Raw genomic sequence first — 18,888 nt, 5'->3', positions numbered from 1 at the left:
TTGCTCTTGATGTAGCAAGGAGTTTTTTTTGCACACAAAAATATGTGCGCTCTTCCCTGTACATCCCATGTTAATCAAGGCACGAGCTTAATGCTCCCGAGCGCAAGGAGGTGCGTGGGCTTAACGCCTGTCTTCATAACGCTGTAAATTTAGCTCCCAGTCAGAAGTGGGTCAAAGTTTCTGGGGCTGTGCCAGGGTCGGGTGCATTGGATATGATTTATGCGGCTTTTGTGTGCACAGTGTCTGAGCACAGATTTTATGCTCTTAACTCACGTTATGTGTGCGCACAACTCAAGGACTGGAGTTGATTACTCTTGCTCTATCCACTAGGGCCACTTCTCCATGGAAATCCTTGGAAATCACAAAAAAAAACAAACAAACCCCATACCCCAGCAAATGAATTCACATTTTGTTGAAAACATATTATTAAACGTATTATAAAAAAATGTTAGATGAAAATAAAATTATTCTTCACAGAGTTCTTGTGGCCAGTGTCCACCCCAGTGTTGGCGGGCATTGCTGGCAGATTGGCTCCCATCTTCATACGTGGTGGACTTGTCTTGAGGTGCACAGGTCTTGGGGAGAGATCAAAAGTAATATCTCACTGGCTGCTCCTGATCTTGTGCTCTCTGGGCTAGGGTAAGGATGTTAACATTTCCTCCAGGGACCAAAGGCTTGGGAACCAGTATATACCTGCCGTCAGCTTTGGAAAGAGACTTCTAGAATTGCACGTTACGGGAACAGCTCTGCGATACTGGATTCACTTACACACCCGCGGTAGCGAAGAAAGATGAGAATGATAAATGCTGGAGGAATACAAGCTGTAATCAATCAATGAATGCAGTTTATTCCCTGCATGACTGAATGTATTAGAATACCATGGTGTCTGTTGAGTTAAATAGTTAAAAAATTAACAGAATAAAAAGTAAATAGTGTGAAAAGGACCATCTGAGAGAATTAATCGTTAGAACTAGTAGAATTATTCCAGCAGAATGATAGGAATTCCTGTAGAACCTTACAGCTACATTTTCAAAGGAGTTTAGCTTATCCGGCTGAATGGCGCTGAACGCGCCTCGAATATCGGGCCCACAGCGTCTAAGAAGGTCTTGCTAGGTGAAACACTTTAAATGCATCTTTAGTTTGCACAGCATAGGGCCTTTTTCCAAACGTTTGCCCTCTGACCTTTCTTTGAAGTGTTCTCTCCATACTGGAACGCTGGCTGTCACCTTTTGGTCCTGCACCGTAGCTCCAAGGTGTTTTCTTTATGCGGAGGGGATGGTTTGTGAGCTTTAATGTTCTTCGCACCTCCTACACTGGCTCTGGTGGTTGATTTTTATTTTTCCCTCTCCTTTTCCTGGGAGTAAATATCTCCAGCTCTGGTTAAGGAAAGGACTTTTACTGTCTATTCTCCACTTTCGCATGTCCTCCCAATCCTTGGATGTTGCGTCTTGGAGGAATGCGCTTGGATTCTGAAGTGAAGAGGGCCTCTCCTAAGCAGAAATCCAGATTGTTGGTGTATTTGGTCCCCTTATTTGAACTCCCTGCCCCACGGGGCTAGAAATCAACGCTTGAGTGACTTGGGCTGATTACTTCTTTTTATGTATTTTTTGGTTTTCTCTTCTTTGTAAGGAGTGGTAAGGAATTGTACCTTGTTCAGATTGCTGATTATGGGTGGGCGGGGTGGGAGCTTTCACTGTCTCTGTTACTGAAAATTATATATCTTTAGGCTGACAGGGAATGTTCAGTAACATTTCTTGGTTTTGTCTTGCAATTCCGTAAAATATATTCAGACATTAAGATACACTTTTTTGCTATAGCCATTAAGTGAAAGTATTGAAAATGCTTTTGTTTTGCCCTGTGTGATTGATTTAAAAATATGTATGTGAGCTGCAAAGGAGCTTCCGAATGAGGTCGTCAACATAAACAGACCGATCCAGTCCTGCTTTTACTCTATTGCATGCATGGATTTGTAGCTCTGATTTTTCCTATTAAAAAAAAAAAAATAGGACGACATTTCCATGTATGCACCAGGTTTGGATCATCCCTGTTTTGGAGGGTGTCCTGAGTGAAAGGAGATCTCAAGAGCTGTGGCCCCCACGTTTCAATGTCGTTTTATATCTCTCTTATAAATTACAAGCCGTTAACCCTGTTAAAACGGGCTACATTAAATTTTTTTTTCAGTCCATTTTCGAACACAGCACCCTTCTACACTTTTTCTCACTCACCCCCTTCCCTCCACTCAGTCTTACTCACCCTCTGTCTCCCACTGCCTCCCTCCCCTCACACTCTCCTCCCTCCCCTTCCCTCAGTCACTCCCTACCCTCTCACCTCCCCCTCATTCTCCCTCTCCCCTCACTCCTCCCCACCTCTCCCACCCCCTACCTCCCTCCCATCCACTCTCTCCTTCCTCGCTACTGGCCGCCGCTCCTCGTCGCCGCCGCTACCGCTCGATGCTGCCCGACGCCGCCATGTTGATATCCAGCTGACGCGCTCTGAGAGCGACGTGCTTGCCCGCACATGCGCAGTAGAGCTGCTCTCTACTGTGCATTTGCAGCACGTCGGTCAAGCTTCGTTTATTAGGTTGATTGCTGTCTACTTTTACTCCAAGTTATATTGTTACATATGTTACGAAGTTTCAATGTAAAATAAGACACCTAATTTCTTACAGAATCCTCTGTTACTCTGTAAACCAGTGTGATATGTCTAATTGAACCTCGGTATAGAAAAATAAATAAATAAAATACACCTTTTGACCGACAGAAGGGCTGATGTTCCTGCTGAATCACTCACATCTATTAAGGTGTTTTATTCCAGTACTGAAAAATCGAACAAGGCATTTGTATTAATTACCAAAGATTTGCCATTAGCAGCCTGCCAGGTCTCTCTCTCTCCATCTTCCTTCCTCTCTGACTCATACTTCATTTGACCAGGGATAAGATCTGTAACTGACGGGTAGTGACTGGAGGCAGGAGAGAGCCTCTGGGGATCATCAGTATAGAAAATGTAATATCTGTATGAGGCACCAGCTACAGCGCAGTCACTAACGAGGGAAAAGTACGCACTCCTATACCGACACGATAACACACAGAGAAATGGTTGAATTAGTGCCAATTTGAAAACAGCACCGATTGTCAAGGCTTCAGCACCAGATCGCATGGGAGGGTAACCTGCACGGAACAGCAATTACTACCATAAGCAAAATTGTTGGATGAACCATTTGGTCTTTATCTGCTGTCATTTCTGTGTTACTGTGTTTGCAGCTGCTGTCCATTTGTGCAGCTTTCGTAAACATTTTTCATTCAGCTCCTTCCTTTGTTCATTTACCAGACTCCACGGAGAGGACGCATCTGTTGCCCCTGATCCTGTTAGACTTTGTGGTACGGTCTGATTCTTTCCGTATTTTTATGTTCCAGTCTCTCTCTCCAAGGCAGCCTCCTACCTATTGGAAAACAGGTGGTCTGCCCCCATATCCTCCCTTCCATCCCTTAGCATTATCACCTCAGTTCACTCTGGATATTCAGCCTCTCCCCTCCCCCGGTGCAGAATAAACAAGCGACAGCATCTCCTGAACTCTGTACTGGCCCCAGGGCCTGTTGCACTCCTGCGCTGAGTGGATACAGGAGCTTATCAGTACACCAAGGGGTTGAATTAGCACAAGGTAGACGCTTGTGAGCAGTAGAGCATTCAGTCATCTCAGGTAAGCATTCAAAGTTCAAATGTCTTACAAATAAATATCAAAAATAATTTGTCATTAAATCAACCCAAGCATGGGCTGAGGGAACAAGAAGGCTGGGCAAGCTGACTGAGTTTGTTTGGTTTTTAATTTAAATTTTATATATTTATTCAAATATATCCAAAATGAATGATTTGAAAAGTAAATTTATATGATAACCCCATTATCTTCTATCTTCTCTTATCTATTCTCTCTATATGTAAAAGGCTTGCATCAAATGGTTGATCAGTCACACTGTCGCGTCTGCCTGTAGCCACAAGGTAGCACCCAGAATAGAGGAAAGTACCCAGTACAAAGGCAATATGCTTTCTATGCAAATCCTTGGGGCACACGACAGGCAGAAACATACGTGCTCTTCCAAAATACACACATTCTCTACTTCTATAACACACACAGGCACATATACACAAAGGCTGTTATTGACCAGACAACCCAAACAATGCCTGTTAATGTTTGCTAATATGCTCTGTCTGCGAAGCCCTGTCTCTTACGCTCCCACACACAGGAACAGGCAATCGCACAAGCATGCATGAGCTCACATGAGTGCATAGAAGCATGCACAAGTGCACACAGGCGTACGTGTCCATACTCCTCAGAGATACATGTGCACACACAAGCACAGGCACCCACAGGTTCCCCAAATGTGCATGCACAGGCACACACACAGACCAGATCACCTGAGCATTGCTGAGAACTTTTCACTAGTGAAAAATATATAGGATAAAAAAAAAGAAAAAAACATTTCATACAAATGCTGTATAGTCCACAACTTGAGAAGAAGGGGCAAGATGGAAAAGATATTTCAACAGAGTTTGTTACAACAGGAACTCAATCCATCTTCCTCCCTTTACAACCCACCAGTAAGTTAACCCGCCTAAGACATCTTACCCCAAGAAACTCTTAGAAATAAACACGATCAGTAAAAATAAAGCAATTAGAAAGTGCCCCAGGGAGGAGGTAACATACCTGCAGAGATTAGGTGCTGCGGAAGTGGACCCTTGGGCTGAGGTGGAGTTGGTACAGTCCTCGGGAAGGAGCCCTGCAGGTCCCCACTGTCGGCAGGCGGCGCTGGCTGGAGCAAAGGCCCAGTTGGAGCTTCACCAATCCCAGCCCTCATTCCCCTTAGGCTGAGCGCTCAGCTGCCGGGGCCGGCTGGACCTAGGCGTGGGCCTCTTTGGAGATGAAGGTCAGTCTGGATAGCTTTTTGCTAGTAATAGACCCCCAAACCTCACTCCTGTAGAGCAGAATTGGTTGAATGATAAAATGTTAATAGTATTTTCTTTAGAGCTTTTACTTTTATCAACTTTATAGCTAACTTAAAGATCCCAGATGTCAGACCAAGGTATTCATACTCTAGGGTGTTCTGTACTGGGTTTTTAGGTAAAATCTGAATTTGTGTTGGTAAATTTCTCTCTTGAGGTAGTGTCTCCAATGGGTTAGGTTTGCACATACCATGACAGGCGCGAACCTCACTCAGTAAAGCAAGGTATGTGGTTTAGGATCTCAGTCTCGGATCTTTGCTGCTAATGTCCTTAATACTTGCGTTGTGCCAAAGAGACCCTTCCCTCTGGAGTTCATAGGCTGTAGTGAGAGGTCTCTGGGGCTCTGTGTGCAGGGATCCTATATCTGTAGCTACTCTCTTCCCTACGGCTTAGCAGTCATTTTCTTGCTGGATGTGATTTGCTGTGTGAACGTAAAAAAAAATGACTTAACTCTTCTGTATCTATGGAAAGAAATTGTTTTGAATAAAGCTCAGTTTCCTGCAAACACATTCTCCTGCTTTTAATTTCCGCCGGGGGATCTGACAACTTTGAAAGATGAGATGCGGTCATGAGCTCTACTGTGTCCAGTTTGGTGGCATTGTGATTTCTCTGCATTGCTAAAAGAAAATCCATATATAAAAGGTTATAAATTGGGCAGTTGGGTTTGCAGATGTCATGGAGAATGGGTGCCCCCCTGCTGGCACCCAAGAGCACTCCAGGGAGCTGCCTCGGGGGGGAGGGGAGCAGGCCACATCCAGGCTGATTCAGTAAAGTGCGCGGGAGAGCCTGCGCTCCGAGGCGAGCGCCCGCTCTCCCGACGCGCGCCCAGGCACCTTTCCTGGGCGCGCGATTCAGTATTCAAATGAGGGCCCGCGCTAATAAGGAGGCGCTAGGGACACTAGCGCGTCCCTAGCACCTCCTTATTGGCAGAAGCGGCGGCTGTCAGCGGGTTTGACAGCTGACGCTCAATTTTACCGGCGTCTGTTGTCGAACCCGCTGACAGCCACAGGTTCGGAAAATGGATGCCGGCAAAATTGAGCGTCCGTTTTCCATCCCGCGGGCAGATTTTTAATTTTTTTTTTTTTTTTTACTTTTGGGGCCCCCGACTTAATATCGCTATGATATTAAGTCGGAGGGTGTACAGAAAAGCAGTTTTTTCTGCTTTTCTGTACACTGGCCTGGTGCTGTCTGAAATTGACTGCCTTTGACAGGAGTTAATTTATCGAGGACTTAATGTATCGAGCGTGACTAACTAATAGGCTCATCAACAAGCATTTGCATGTGATGCGTGCTATTAGTTTCGGGGAGGGTTGGACACGCGTTTTCCACACGCTATTACCCCTTACTGTATAAGGTAATAATAGCGCGTCAAACGAGCGTCCAAACAGGGGCTAACGATGCGCTCAGTTCTGTATCGGCCTGATAGGAAATTAGGCTCATTCTGCAGATGCATCCCAGAAGCAAAATGTGAAATAACTGCACGTCTGCAAGGCTGATTTACACACAGTCACACACACTCACACAAACCCCCCCCCCCCCCCAGAGATTAGCAATCACATTACTAAGTGTTAAGTGTTTCCGATCTACTTGGTAAGAACTGTGCCAAAGTGTTCCCAGAACGCAAACCTCTGACAGAGAACTTGCAAAAGGTTATTGAAATCAGCTCGTGTGATGTTCCTAAAGGTGCAGGGCGAAATCAACACACACCAAAGAAATTTGGCGTCCGTGAGTGATGTCGTCAGACCAGCATGAATATTTCATAACCGGACATTCATAAAAAGGCTCGCAGATACACGGTGCCCACCTGTAGCGAAATAATCATAAAGCAGGTAAGGTGGCCAAAAACAACAGCCATTAAATGCAGGCGGCCCCCGCGATGGCTGCAGGAGGCTGAAGGCTGTACCTCCTGTCCTGTCAGTGACTCATGACCAGGGCATGTGCTGTCCACCATTCTGCAATACAAGCCACGAGTTAGCAGGTTATTAGGTAATTCAGCTGTTAAAGGAAACACATTAAGGTCCTCTTTTTGTGATCTGATATTAGCTTTCTTTTTTTTTTTTTTTTGTGGCAGGGCAGGCCTTGGTCCAGTAACTTTCCCCTGCTCAGCTGGATTCAAGGCTGGGATCCGGTGTCACGGGGATTTTTTCCTCCGCTTATTTTATACCCCTTTCAGACTTGCTTAGCCCAGGGCAGGAGCTTCCATTAGGCAAGCTGCGCCGTCTCCTAGAGTGCCAAAATTTTGGGGGGGGGGGGGGGGGCAAAATCCAGCCAGCAAGGTACCCAGAGCAGTGCTGTGCCAGAGCAAATCCTGCTAAGGGAAGAGTGACCTGTGCTGTGGCCACTGCCTCCAGTAGGAGGGAACACTGTGTTGGAGCAGCCACCAGTAGGTAAGCCCAGGAGGGGGATCCCCCAGTAGCTGCAGGCCTCCTGCATATGGGCCGTCGGGCGGGATGGGATCCCTCGGCAGCCTCGGGCCTCCTTCAGTTGGGCCGTCGGGCGGGATGGGATCCCTCGGCAGCCTCGGGCCTCCTCCAGTTGGGCCGTCGGGCGAGATGGGATCCCTCGGCAGCCTCGGGCCTCCTCCAGTTGGGCCGTCGGGCGAGATGGGATCCCTCGGCAGCCTCGGGCCTCCTCCAGTTGGGCCGTCGGGCGGGATGGGATCCCTCGGCAGCCTCGGGCCTCCTCCAGTTGGGCCGTCGGGCGGGATGGGATCCCTCGGCAGCCTCGGGCCTCCTCCAGTTGGGCCGTCGGGCGGGATGGGATCCCTCGGCAGCCTCGGGCCTCCTCCAGTTGGGCCGTCGGGCGGGATGGGATCCCTCGGCAGCCTCGGGCCTCCTCCAGTTGGGCCGTCGGGCGGGATGGGATCCCTCGGCAGCCTCGGGCCTCCTCCAGTTGGGCCGTCGGGCGGGATGGGATCCCTCGGCAGCCTCGGGCCTCCTTCAGTTGGGCCGTCGGGCGGGATGGGATCCCTCGGCAGCCTCGGGCCTCCTCCAGTTGGGCCGTCGGGCGGGATGGGATCCCTCGGCAGCCTCGGGCCTCCTCCAGTTGGGCCGGCGGGATGGGATCCCTCGGCAGCCTCGGGCCTCCTCCAGTTGGGCCGTCGGGCGGGATGGGATCCCTCGGCAGCCTCGGGCCTCCTCCAGTTGGGCCGTCGGGCGGGATGGGATCCCCCGGCAGCCTCGGGCCTCCTCCAGTTGGGCCGTCGGGCGGGATGGGATCCCCCGGCAGCCTCGGGCCTCCTCCAGTTGGGCCGTCGGGCGGGATGGGATCCCTCGGCAGCCTCGGGCCTCCTCCAGTTGGGCCGTCGGGCGGGATGGGATCCCTCGGCAGCCTCGGGCCTCCTCCAGTTGGGCGGGCGGGATGGGATCCCTCGGCAGCCTCGGGCCTCCTGCATATGGGCCGTCGGGCGGGATGGGATCCCTCGGCAGCCTCGGGCCTCCTCCCGTTGGGCGGGCGGGATGGGATCCCTCGGCAGCCTCGGGCCTCCTGCATATGGGCCGTCGGGCGGGATGGGATCCCTCGGCAGCCTCGGGCCTCCTCCAGTTGGGCGGGCGGGATGGGATCCCTCGGCAGCCTCGGGCCTCCTCCAGTTGGGCGGGCGGGATGGGATCCCTCGGCAGCCTCGGGCCTCCTTCAGTTGGGCCGTCGGGCGGGATGGGATCCCTCGGCAGCCTCGGGCCTCCTTCAGTTGGGCCGTCGGGCGGGATGGGATCCCTCGGCAGCCTCGGGCCTCCTCCAGTTGGGCGGGCGGGATGGGATCCCTCGCCAGCCTCGGGCCTCCTCCAGTTGGGCCGTCGGGCGGGATGGGATCCCTCGGCAGCCTCGGGCCTCCTTCAGTTGGGCCGTCGGGCGGGATGGGATCCCTCGGCAGCCTCGGGCCTCCTTCAGTTGGGCCGTCGGGCGGGATGGGATCCCTCGGCAGCCTCGGGCCTCCTCCAGTTGGGCCGTCGGGCGGGATGGGATCCCTCGGCAGCCTCGGGCCTCCTCCAGTTGGGCCGTCGGGCGAGATGGGATCCCTCGGCAGCCTCGGGCCTCCTCCAGTTGGGCCGTCGGGCGGGATGGGATCCCTCGGCAGCCTCGGGCCTCCTTCAGTTGGGCCGTCGGGCGGGATGGGATCCCTCGCCAGCCTCGGGCCTCCTTCAGTTGGGCCGTCGGGCGGGATGGGATCCCTCGGCAGCCTCGGGCCTCCTCCAGTTGGGCCGTCGGGCGGGATGGGATCCCTCGGCAGCCTCGGGCCTCCTCCAGTTGGGCCGTCGGGCGGGATGGGATCCCTCGGCAGCCTCGGGCCTCCTTCAGTTGGGCCGTCGGGCGGGATGGGATCCCTCGGCAGCCTCGGGCCTCCTCCAGTTGGGCCGTCGGGCGGGATGGGATCCCCCGGCAGCCTCGGCCCTCCTCCAGTTGGGCCGTCGGGCGGGATGGGATCCCCCGGCAGCCTCGGCCCTCCTCCAGTTGGGCCGTCGGGCGGGATGGGATCCCCCGGCAGCCTCGGCCCTCCTCCAGTTGGGCCGTCGGGCGGGATGGGATCCCCCGGCAGCCTCTGGCCTCCTCCAGTTGGGCGGGCGGGATGGGATCCCTCGGCAGCCTCTGGCCTCCTCCAGTTGGGCGGGCGGGATGGGATCCCTCGGCAGCCTCGGGCCTCCTCCAGTTGGGCCGTCGGGCGGGATGGGATCCCTCGGCAGCCTCGGGTCTCCTCCAGTTGGGCGGGCGGGATGGGATCCACCGGCAGCCTCGGGCCTCCTCCAGTTGGGCCGTCGGGCGGGATGGGATCCCCCGGCAGCCATGGGTTCTCTTGGATTGATTCCCTTCTGGTGTAATGGGGCTCAGGTAGTGGTCCCCAGGCTACCGCCCTGTGCAAGCACACAGCGTGCACAAGTGGGCCAGGCCAGGCCTGCCGTTATGCGGTGACTGGAATTGCCTCCCACCCAGGCGCTGTGAATGCTGTCTCTGCATCATTACCTGACCCAGGAACCCAATCCTAGTACTGGCCTCTTATGTTCCTTCATGATTAGTGGAGCTAGACCAGTAAATTGTAATTTGTAGAATCTTAATAATATGATTTACAAAGACAAAGTTCTCAGTGTAATTGAAGACACCATTTTCCCTTGGATTTTATAGACTTTTAGTAATCCAGCGTACAGTCGTGATCCCCTGAGCTGCTCCTGCTGGCAAACGCTGCACTGGATTAGTGCAAGCCGAATTTGAGATAACACATCATGATTTTTCAGCCCTTCTCTAATTTACATACAGGTGAATACAGTATGGTGGGCTAGGCCAAGCGCACCGTTAAGTCCCTGTTTGGCCGCGTGTTTTTGACGCACTATTATTACCCCTTATATAGTAAGGGGTAGTAGGGCGTGGAAAACGTGCGGCCAACCCCCCCCCCCCCCCCCCCCCGAAACTAATAGCGCTCATCACATGCAAATGCATGTTGATGAGCCTATTAACTATTCACCCGCAATACAGAAAGCAAAATATGCGGCTAAGCCGCACATTTTACTTTCAGAAATTAACTTCTGCCAAAGGCTGGAGTTAATTTTAGACAGCACTGGGCACGTGTACAGAAAAAACTGCTTTTCTGTATGCGCTCCGACTTAATATCAGGGCGATATTAAGTCCGAGGGCCCCCCCCAAAAAAAAAAATCTGCCCGTGGGTTGGAAAATGGACGCTTAATTTTGCCGGCGTCCGTTTTCTGAACCCATGGCTGTCGGCAGGTTGGACAACCAACGCCGGTAAAATTAAGCATCGGCTGTCAAACCCGCTGACGGCCGCCGCTTCTGCCACTAAGGAGGTGCCAGGGACCCTACTGCCTCCTTATTAGTGCGGACCCCAATTTGAATACAGAGTCGCGTACGTTCGCCTGGGAGTGCCGGGTCTCCTGTGCACTTTACTACTGTATGGGCCTGACCCTGCAGTGGCTTCCAAGCCTTTTCATTCAGGACTTGTTGGAGAGAGACATTAGAAGCAAGGGCGTTGACATGGTAAATAAATGTGTTTACTCTGGGTGCTGCAGAGGGAAAAGAACATCTATTTGCCTGGGACAGAAAGGGAGATTTGATTTTAAGAACGAGAAGGTTTTCTTCTCTAATGAAAGAGTTACTGAACTCAGCACTTTGGGAGGTTGTAGAAGGGCCTCTGGTTGCTATCTTGAAGAGAAAAGCCAGTCATTTTGTGACACTTTGCAAATGTGAACAGCTCGTTAATATACAGCAGCAGGGAGCAAGATCAGAAGTCCTTTTAGGATGCCAAAAGCAATCTGTTCAACCCTTCTAATGCCCTCTGAGTGTCCATTCCCTATTAAAAAAAAAAAAAAGTCCTCAGTTTTTAATCACATTTGAATAAAACAAAAGTGCGCTAAGGTTCGGTGCATGTGTTCCTTACTCCTGCACTAAAAAATTAGTTAACGCCAGATGCAGTAACCTAATGGCATGCTAATGCATCCAGAGTAAAAAAAAAAAAAAAAAGGCACACTAACAAAAATGCATTGTACAAAAATAAGCTTAGCGCACTCAGAACACGTTGTGTGAACATCTGCCTTAAGAGCATGGACCATGTTTCCATGGTTAAATCTCCAATGCTAAGAAACGATGAGACCCTAAAAGGGCATCCATGGCTTTCCTTCTATGAGATAAAAGGAAAGTCTTAAGGCTCGATCGGGTTTCTTTTCTCAGCTATGCTTCGGCTGTTTATCAGCATTGCCAACTCTTTAGATGGCTGCGTGAAGGGGTGACAGTGAATTGTAGGACGTGGGGGTTTAAAAAATGTTTGCAAATCCTGCTTGAGCCTAAATGGGAGTTTGTATTCACAACTGAGTCATCTATTGTCAGATTGTTTTGTTTAGTGTTATGGTAATCGTTTTCTTGGCTCAAAGCTAAAGATTTTTTAGAAAAAAAAAAAAGAAAAGATGAGTTAAGCTTACGCGCCTTACTACACTTGGGAACAACAGATAATGTTTGATTAATATGAGGTTTGCATGGAGCTGCACTAATTTGTACACAGTTTTTGGGGGTTTTTTTTGTACTAGTTAAATCCTAGGTAAAGTTAGTGGCAGAAGTGAACACTCAGCCGAATACACATCTGTTTGCATGGAAGTCTGGCAGCTGAGGGGCTGCTGATCCTTCCTCCCCTGCCCCCGATATCCATCCTCATTACTTATCCATGCCACCCCCCACTCTCTCCCTAAAATGTTTCCACCCTACTGGAGCCTCTCCACCTCATTGTCCTCCCTCGGCTGCTGCTCTTCCCATCCTCCAACCCCCAGTGAACCTCCTCAACCAGCTGATCGCCTCCTCCGTGTGCACACCCCCCCCCCCCCTCGGCAAGCTGCTTCCCCTTCCGCTGCCACCGCATTTTACTGCAGCTTTGCCACAGCGCATCCTTCGGCACGGGCCAGGAGGACCCGCGGTAAACAGAGGCAATCGGAGCAGAAGTGGGGGCAGCTGCTCCCTGCGCAGGCCCGGCGACCGGAAAGGGGCGGGCAGGCGCCTGGCGCTCCGTGCCGGGCGGGGTGCGGAGCATCTTCCCGTGCAGGAGCGGGGAGAGCTCGCCTAGCTGCAGCCGAGAGGCGCCATGCACTGGGACCAGAAAGGTGAGAGAGGGGGGGAGCCCGCGCGGCCGCCGGGGAACGGGCAGAACGCTCTGCGCCTGGGCAATCCGAGGGGGCGCGCGCCCGCCTGGCAGACGCCCTCGCGGGGAATGGGATTTCCGCCTTGCAGGCAAATGAGCCCCGGGGTGGGTGTGCGTGGAGAATTTGATTTTTGAAGAGGCGGCGGACTGGAGCAGTTAATGCAGGAAATAACGGGGCTGGTGGCCTTTCCTTACCAGGGGAGGGGGAGCTCCCAGACCGGTCAGTGCATTTCCCAAGGAATATGCAGAGGACACATTTTGCATGTACCGATTCGCCCATGGATCTCCTGCATATTCCTTGTGGAGATCGTGGAAACCTGACTGGGAAGCCCTGCCATGGAGACTAGGGATGTGGGACTTTTTTTTTTGGGGGGGGGGGGGGTTCTTGTCTTGTTCTGGATATTAGTGCATGCTATTTCCTGATATTTAAAACGATAGAAAAGGAAAAAAAAGTGATTAAAAAATGATATTATTATTGCTGGGGAAATAGCAGCCTTGAGGGGTGGGACAGGGGTCTCCGGAGATCCCCAGTTGGCACAGTTTGTCTGGGTTACCAGTGCACACTATTCGCAGATTGTGAGGGGAGAGGGACTGCTGGGGAACTATGAGGATCACTTGTTTAACACCAGCGCTAGTCAAATGTATTAATGTCTAGAGGTAGGTAACCTCCAGTTCTTGTAGACTTCAGTCTGCTTGGGTTTTCAGGCTGGTGAAGAGCTGATGGCAGATTTTATGATGTGCACCAACCATGAGACAGAGCTTGGAGCACTAGCATTAGATCTCAAAATAATAGAAAGATGTGATAAGGAGGTGGCCAGATACAGAGGGTTGCTGGGGTCATAGGGTGAGGCTTAATCCGTCTTCCAAGCCTCTTCTAGAGGCACACCTAGCCAATCGGATTTTCAGGATATCCACAATATGTATGTATGAAAGAGATTTGTATACCCTGGCTCTCTAATGCATGCAAATCTATCTCATGCATATTCATTGTGGAAATCCTGAAAACCCGACTGACTAGGTGTGCCTCCAGGAAAGGGTTGGAAAACACTGGCATAATCAATAGAGAGGCATTATTTATTTCCTCTAAGTTTTTTGTTGGCGAGGCCTCCTCTATACTGGGTTGAGTGCTGAAGGATGGGGAGAATTAACTGGCTGTTTGCTTCTGTTTTACCTTTGTGGTATAGTATTACAGACTTTTTTATATTTGATTCTGTACATCCTTTTGGATAATTTTTTTTAATTGAGAAAAGTCTAGAAGAATTTTAATAACAAAGACCCAACAAACTTGCATTATAGAACTGAACTGTGTGGTTTATACTGTTTTGAGCTCTGAGTAGTGCTGACCTTGCTTGGTGTCTGTGGGACTTCCCAGAGCTGCTTGCTGCACTGCTGGACTCCGGAGCCCGAGTCGGGGGTCCCGGGTGCCTGTGACTGTACTGCTGGACTCCGGAGCCCGAGTCAGGGGTCCCTGGGGCGCTGTGACTGTACTGCTGGACTCTGGAGCCCGAGTTGGGGGTCCCGGGGCGCTGTGACTGTACTGCTGGACTCCGGAGCCCGAGTCGGGGGTCCCGGGTGCCTGTGACTGTACTGCTGGACTCCGGAGCCCGAGTCGGGGGTCCCTGGGGCGCTGTGACTGTACTGCTGGACTCCGGAGCCCGAGTCGGGGGTCCCTGGGGCGCTGTGACTGTACTGCTGGACTCCGGAGCCCGAGTCGGGGGTCCCTGGGGCGCTGTGACTGTACTGCTGGACTCCGGAGCCCGAGTCGGGGGTCCCTGGGGCGCTGTGACTGTACTGCTGGGCTCCGGAGCCCGAGTCGGGGGTCCCTGGGGCGCTGTGACTGTACTGCTGGGCTCCGGAGCCCGAGTCGGGGGGTCCCGGGTGCCTGTGACTGTACTGCTGGACTCCGGAGCCCGAGTCGGGGGTCCCTGGGGCGCTGTGACTGTACTGCTGGACTCCGGAGCCCGAGTCGGGGGTCCCGGGTGCCTGTGACTGTACTGCTGGGCTCCGGAGCCCGAGTCGGGGGGTCCCGGGTGCCTGTGACTGTACTGCTGGACTCCGGAGCCCGAGTCGGGGGTCCCTGGGGCGCTGTGACTGTACTGCTGGGCTCCGGAGCCCGAGTCGGGGGGTCCCGGGGCGCTGTGACTGTACTGCTGGGCTCCGGAGCCCGAGTCGGGGGGTCCCGGGGCGCTGTGACTGTACTGCTGGACTCCGGAGCCCGAGTCGGGGGTCCCGGGTGCCTGTGACTGTACTGCTGGACTCCGGAGCCCGAGTCGGGGGTCCCGGGGCGCTGTGACTGCACTGCTGGACTCCGGAGCCCGAGTCGGGGGTCCCTGGGGCGCTGTGACTGTACTGCTGGACTCCGGAGCCCGAGTCGGGGGGGCCCCGGGGCGCTGTGACTGTACTGCTGGACTCCGGAGCCCGAGTCGGGGGGTCCCGGGTGCCTGTGACTGTACTGCTGGACTCCGGAGCCCGAGTCGGGGGGTCCCGGGTGCCTGTGACTGTACTGCTGGACTCCGGAGCCCGAGTCTGGGGTATGGGGCGCTGTGACTGTACTGCTGGACTCCGGAGCCTGAGTCGGGGGTCCCTGGGGCGCTGTGACTGTACTGCTGGACTCCGGAGCCCGAGTCGGGGGTCCCGGGGCGCTGTGACTGCACTGCTGGACTCCGGAGCCCGAGTCGGGGGTCCCTGGGGCGCTGTGACTGTACTGCTGGACTCCGGAGCCCGAGTCGGGGGGTCCCGGGGCGCTGTGACTGTACTGCTGGACTCCGGAGCCCGAGTCGGGGGGTCCCGGGTGCCTGTGACTGTACTGCTGGACTCCGGAGCCCGAGTCGGGGGGTCCCGGGTGCCTGTGACTGTACTGCTGGACTCCGGAGCCCGAGTCTGGGGTATGGGGCGCTGTGACTGTACTGCTGGACTCCGGAGCCTGAGTCGGGGGTCCCTGGGGCGCTGTGACTGTACTGCTGGACTCCGGAGCCCGAGTCGGGGGTCCCGGGTGCCTGTGACTGTACTGCTGGACTCTGGACTCCGGAGCCCGAGTCGGGGGTCCCGGGTGCCTGTGACTGTACTGCTGGGCTCCGGAGCCCGAGTCGGGGGTCCCGGGTGCCTGTGACTGTACTGCTGGACTCCGGAGCCCGAGTCGGGGGTCCCGGGTGCCTGTGACTGTACTGCTGGACTCCGGAGCCCGAGTCGGGGGTCCCGGGTGCCTGTGACTGTACTGCTGGAAGAAAAGAACAAAAGCCAGTTCCCTCGCTGATCTGTGCAAATAAAACGCCCAGTGATGTAATTCATGAGAGGAGAGGAATGGATGGTTTTAGAAGACTGGATAGTTAAAATGCACAGGAATATTTCAAAGCCTTTTGCTTGAGTCTTTTATTCACCCTGTTTAGGAGTGACTGGAAATCTTCCTTCTCTTAACTGTCTTTTGGTGGCCATCGCAGACCAGTTTCCAGTTGCGTGACCAACAATATTGCCTGTTCTGGCACTTAAACTCCACCCGGGGCCATCCTCAGATTTCCACAAAGTTTGGTTTGGATGGTTTTGGTTTTTCTTCTTGGGCTGTCCGGTCCGCTGAGGGACTGGAGATGCAGAGCTGGGGCTGATTCAGTCTGGAGCCGCTGGGATGATGCCTAATCTCATAATCTGTGCAGTAATGCATGTGTGCAGCAAAAAATGGGATTTAACCAGCGCACTGAGCCCACACAGTCCTCAAGTCAGAGCAGCAGCATACCAGGGGTCCGTTCTTGAAATGAGAATTTGTCCCTGGTGCTTGAGTAGAATCAGTGGTATCTGTGCGCCTCTGCTATCAGCTGGCTGGTTTTATTCACACCAGAGGGCTGGGTTATTAATGGAAATAAAAGGTGATCAAAAACACATGAAATGTAATGTCTCTTTTTTTTCTTGGCCTCGAGCATTATTAAAACCGGGCCCAGTGCTCAGATTCTCCACATCTTTGGCTGTTGCCGGAGTAGAAGAGGCTCTGCGGGGCTGGCCATGTTACCCCCTGTAGCCAGCGGTGTTTCTCAGGTAGCCTCCGGGACAGCCCGTTGAGTGTTAAAGAGAAGGGTGGGTGCCTGTGGGAAAGTGAGCATGTGTTAGAGAGAAGATAAGTGTGCGCGCTGCCCCTCTCCAAACCGACCAACTCAGGATAACTGGAAATGTAATGTTCCCAGGTACGGAGAGTGAGGGATTTTAATTTTTATTTATTTATTTAAAATCTTTTATATACCGTCGTTAAGATATTTACCATCACAACGGTTTACAGGAAGGCACTGCTTGTGTCTGCTACTTTATTAGTGTTTTGGTAAATTTTAAACTTTTATGTGTGTGTGTGTGTAATTCTGTTTATCAACTGATTTCAAATATTTAATTTTATTGGTATGGTTCAGTGGTGTAGCCAGAATTGATTTTTTGGGTGGGCTGTAGGCATGCAGGTCTGAGACCTACTAGGTGTTTTCTTATTGATAAATATTGCCAAATACTGCACCCTAGAATGGCTTTCTAAGTCATTTGCAACAGCCATTATGCATCATGTGTGAAACTTTAAAACATTTTACCTCAATTATTTCAAGCACTTACGAGCATTAAAAATTCCTTATTAATCAGAATTTATTTTATATTTATTGCAGTTTATAAATGCACAAGTATAGAAATCAGATCCAATCATGTAATAAAACAAAAATTAGTGTATTCTTTCATGAACCATCTTTGCTGAAAACCAGAAATCTTCATAAATACAATAAAATATAATTTATCATCAGAACAGGTGCAGCACAGAGCTAGGGCAATTCACATTACAACTAACATGAAAAAAAAATTTCAAATTCTGGTGTCACCTCAGCAAAAAATAACCCTTCACTGCTATTTTGTGAAGTAACACAAACTCTTGCAAAGAAAGAGGCATCTAGAACCTTTCCATACAGTCACAGCACTGACTCTCAGGATTCAAATAACAGCAACCTTATGAAAAAGCAGCAATGCAACTGCCACACCAGGCCCTAGAACATTAATACATCACTTATGGGAATAACAGAACAAGCTGGATTAATACTACAGAGAAACTACACACTAGCAGAAATACTGCATTTCAGTCACACACACACACAGGCAAAACAGAGACAGATCGTTACCTAACATACAAATAAGAGACCACAAATTAGAAACAAACATGCCGATAAAACCAAAATAGCCCGAGAAACTAAAGTTTCTGAACAGTGGAATACTGAAAGAGCAAAATACAAAAATATAAGAAATGCACATTCCCAATACATTTTTTTTTTTTTTTTACCTTTATTGTCTGATCTTTGTATTTTTCTAATCAGTTGGTCCTGGTCTCTTTTTCCTATTTTCCCCTTGTCGCTCATTTCCTAATTCCTTTTCAGTGTCTTTCTTTTACTATTGTCTTCTTCCCTTACGCACACACACACATCCAGGCACCCATTCTCACCCACACACTTAAACTCAGACTCCCATTCTTACCCACTCATACACACATTCAAGCTCCCATTCTCACCCACACATACACACATTCAAGCTCCCATTCTCACCCACACACAAACCCAGGCTTCTCTTCTCACCCACACATACACATTCAAGCCCGTGCACAGCTTCTGCTTCCTCCCCCTCCCAAGCAGGAAGATCAGTTGGCCTCTCCTGCTGCCACCAGCCTCCTGCTATCTCTGGGCTGTACTGCCCACCGATCTTCCTGCTTGGGGGGGAGGGGGCGGAAGCGGAAGCTGTGTGCAGCACTTCTGCTCCCTCCCCCCCCCCCCCCCCCAAATAGGAAGATCGGTGGGCCATACGGCCGCAGGATCATTTCCCCATGTGTGCTGTGCAAATGCATGAAATGGCGTGCCAGCCCTAGGTCCTCTTCTTCGCCACACAGAGATGGGATCCCGCGACAGCCTTGCAGGTCCGGTGCTCCACTTCTGGTTCCAGTTGGGTGGGCAAGAGCCCACCCGTGGCTACGCCACTGGTATGGTTGCTTTATATTTCTTGACTAAGATTGATTAACGAGGAACGGTGGTGATTGGTTTTTCCATTGTTGCACTGCATACAGAGTTTGGCTTGTTGCAGTTTCCATTTCAGTTTTTGTCTGTATGTTTCTGTTTCCACCTTCTGGTCTCTTCATTCTGTATTTCAGTGTCTTGTCTGTATTATGTATGTGTGACAGGTGCTGGAGTAGGGATTTACAGCAGCCTGACTTGTTCTGTTCTCCCAATAAGAGGTGTATTGGGTATGTTATGGCCCGGTGTAATATTTACAGTGTTGCC

At 51.8% G+C, this 18,888-nt stretch overlaps 1 protein-coding gene across 9 annotated transcripts in view; it reads left to right on the top strand.

Annotated features, from left to right (window-relative positions):
- Positions 1–18,888, top strand: part of ATP13A2 (ATPase cation transporting 13A2) — a 135,288-nt gene that overhangs the window by 15,263 nt on the left and 101,137 nt on the right. For 5 of the 9 annotated variants that reach the window (XM_029577870.1, XM_029577869.1, XM_029577862.1 and 2 more), the window contains exon 1: positions 12,373–12,581. The exons of 3 other annotated variants lie outside the window; for them this stretch is intronic. In XM_029577870.1, the coding sequence (XP_029433730.1) occupies positions 12,563–12,581 (19 nt within the window). In that variant the 5' untranslated portion in view covers positions 12,373–12,562. Of the gene's footprint in view, positions 1–12,370; positions 12,582–18,888 lie in introns of those variants that run through there. One more of the 9 variants, XM_029577871.1, reaches the window with a different exon arrangement.

The sequence above is a fragment of the Rhinatrema bivittatum genome, chromosome 15, assembly GCF_901001135.1.
Source record: "Rhinatrema bivittatum chromosome 15, aRhiBiv1.1, whole genome shotgun sequence".
In the NCBI taxonomy this organism is placed as follows: Eukaryota; Metazoa; Chordata; class Amphibia; order Gymnophiona; family Rhinatrematidae; genus Rhinatrema; species Rhinatrema bivittatum.
The sequence above is the reverse complement of the archived record's forward strand: the minus strand, read 5'-3'. Positions and strand labels throughout refer to the sequence as shown.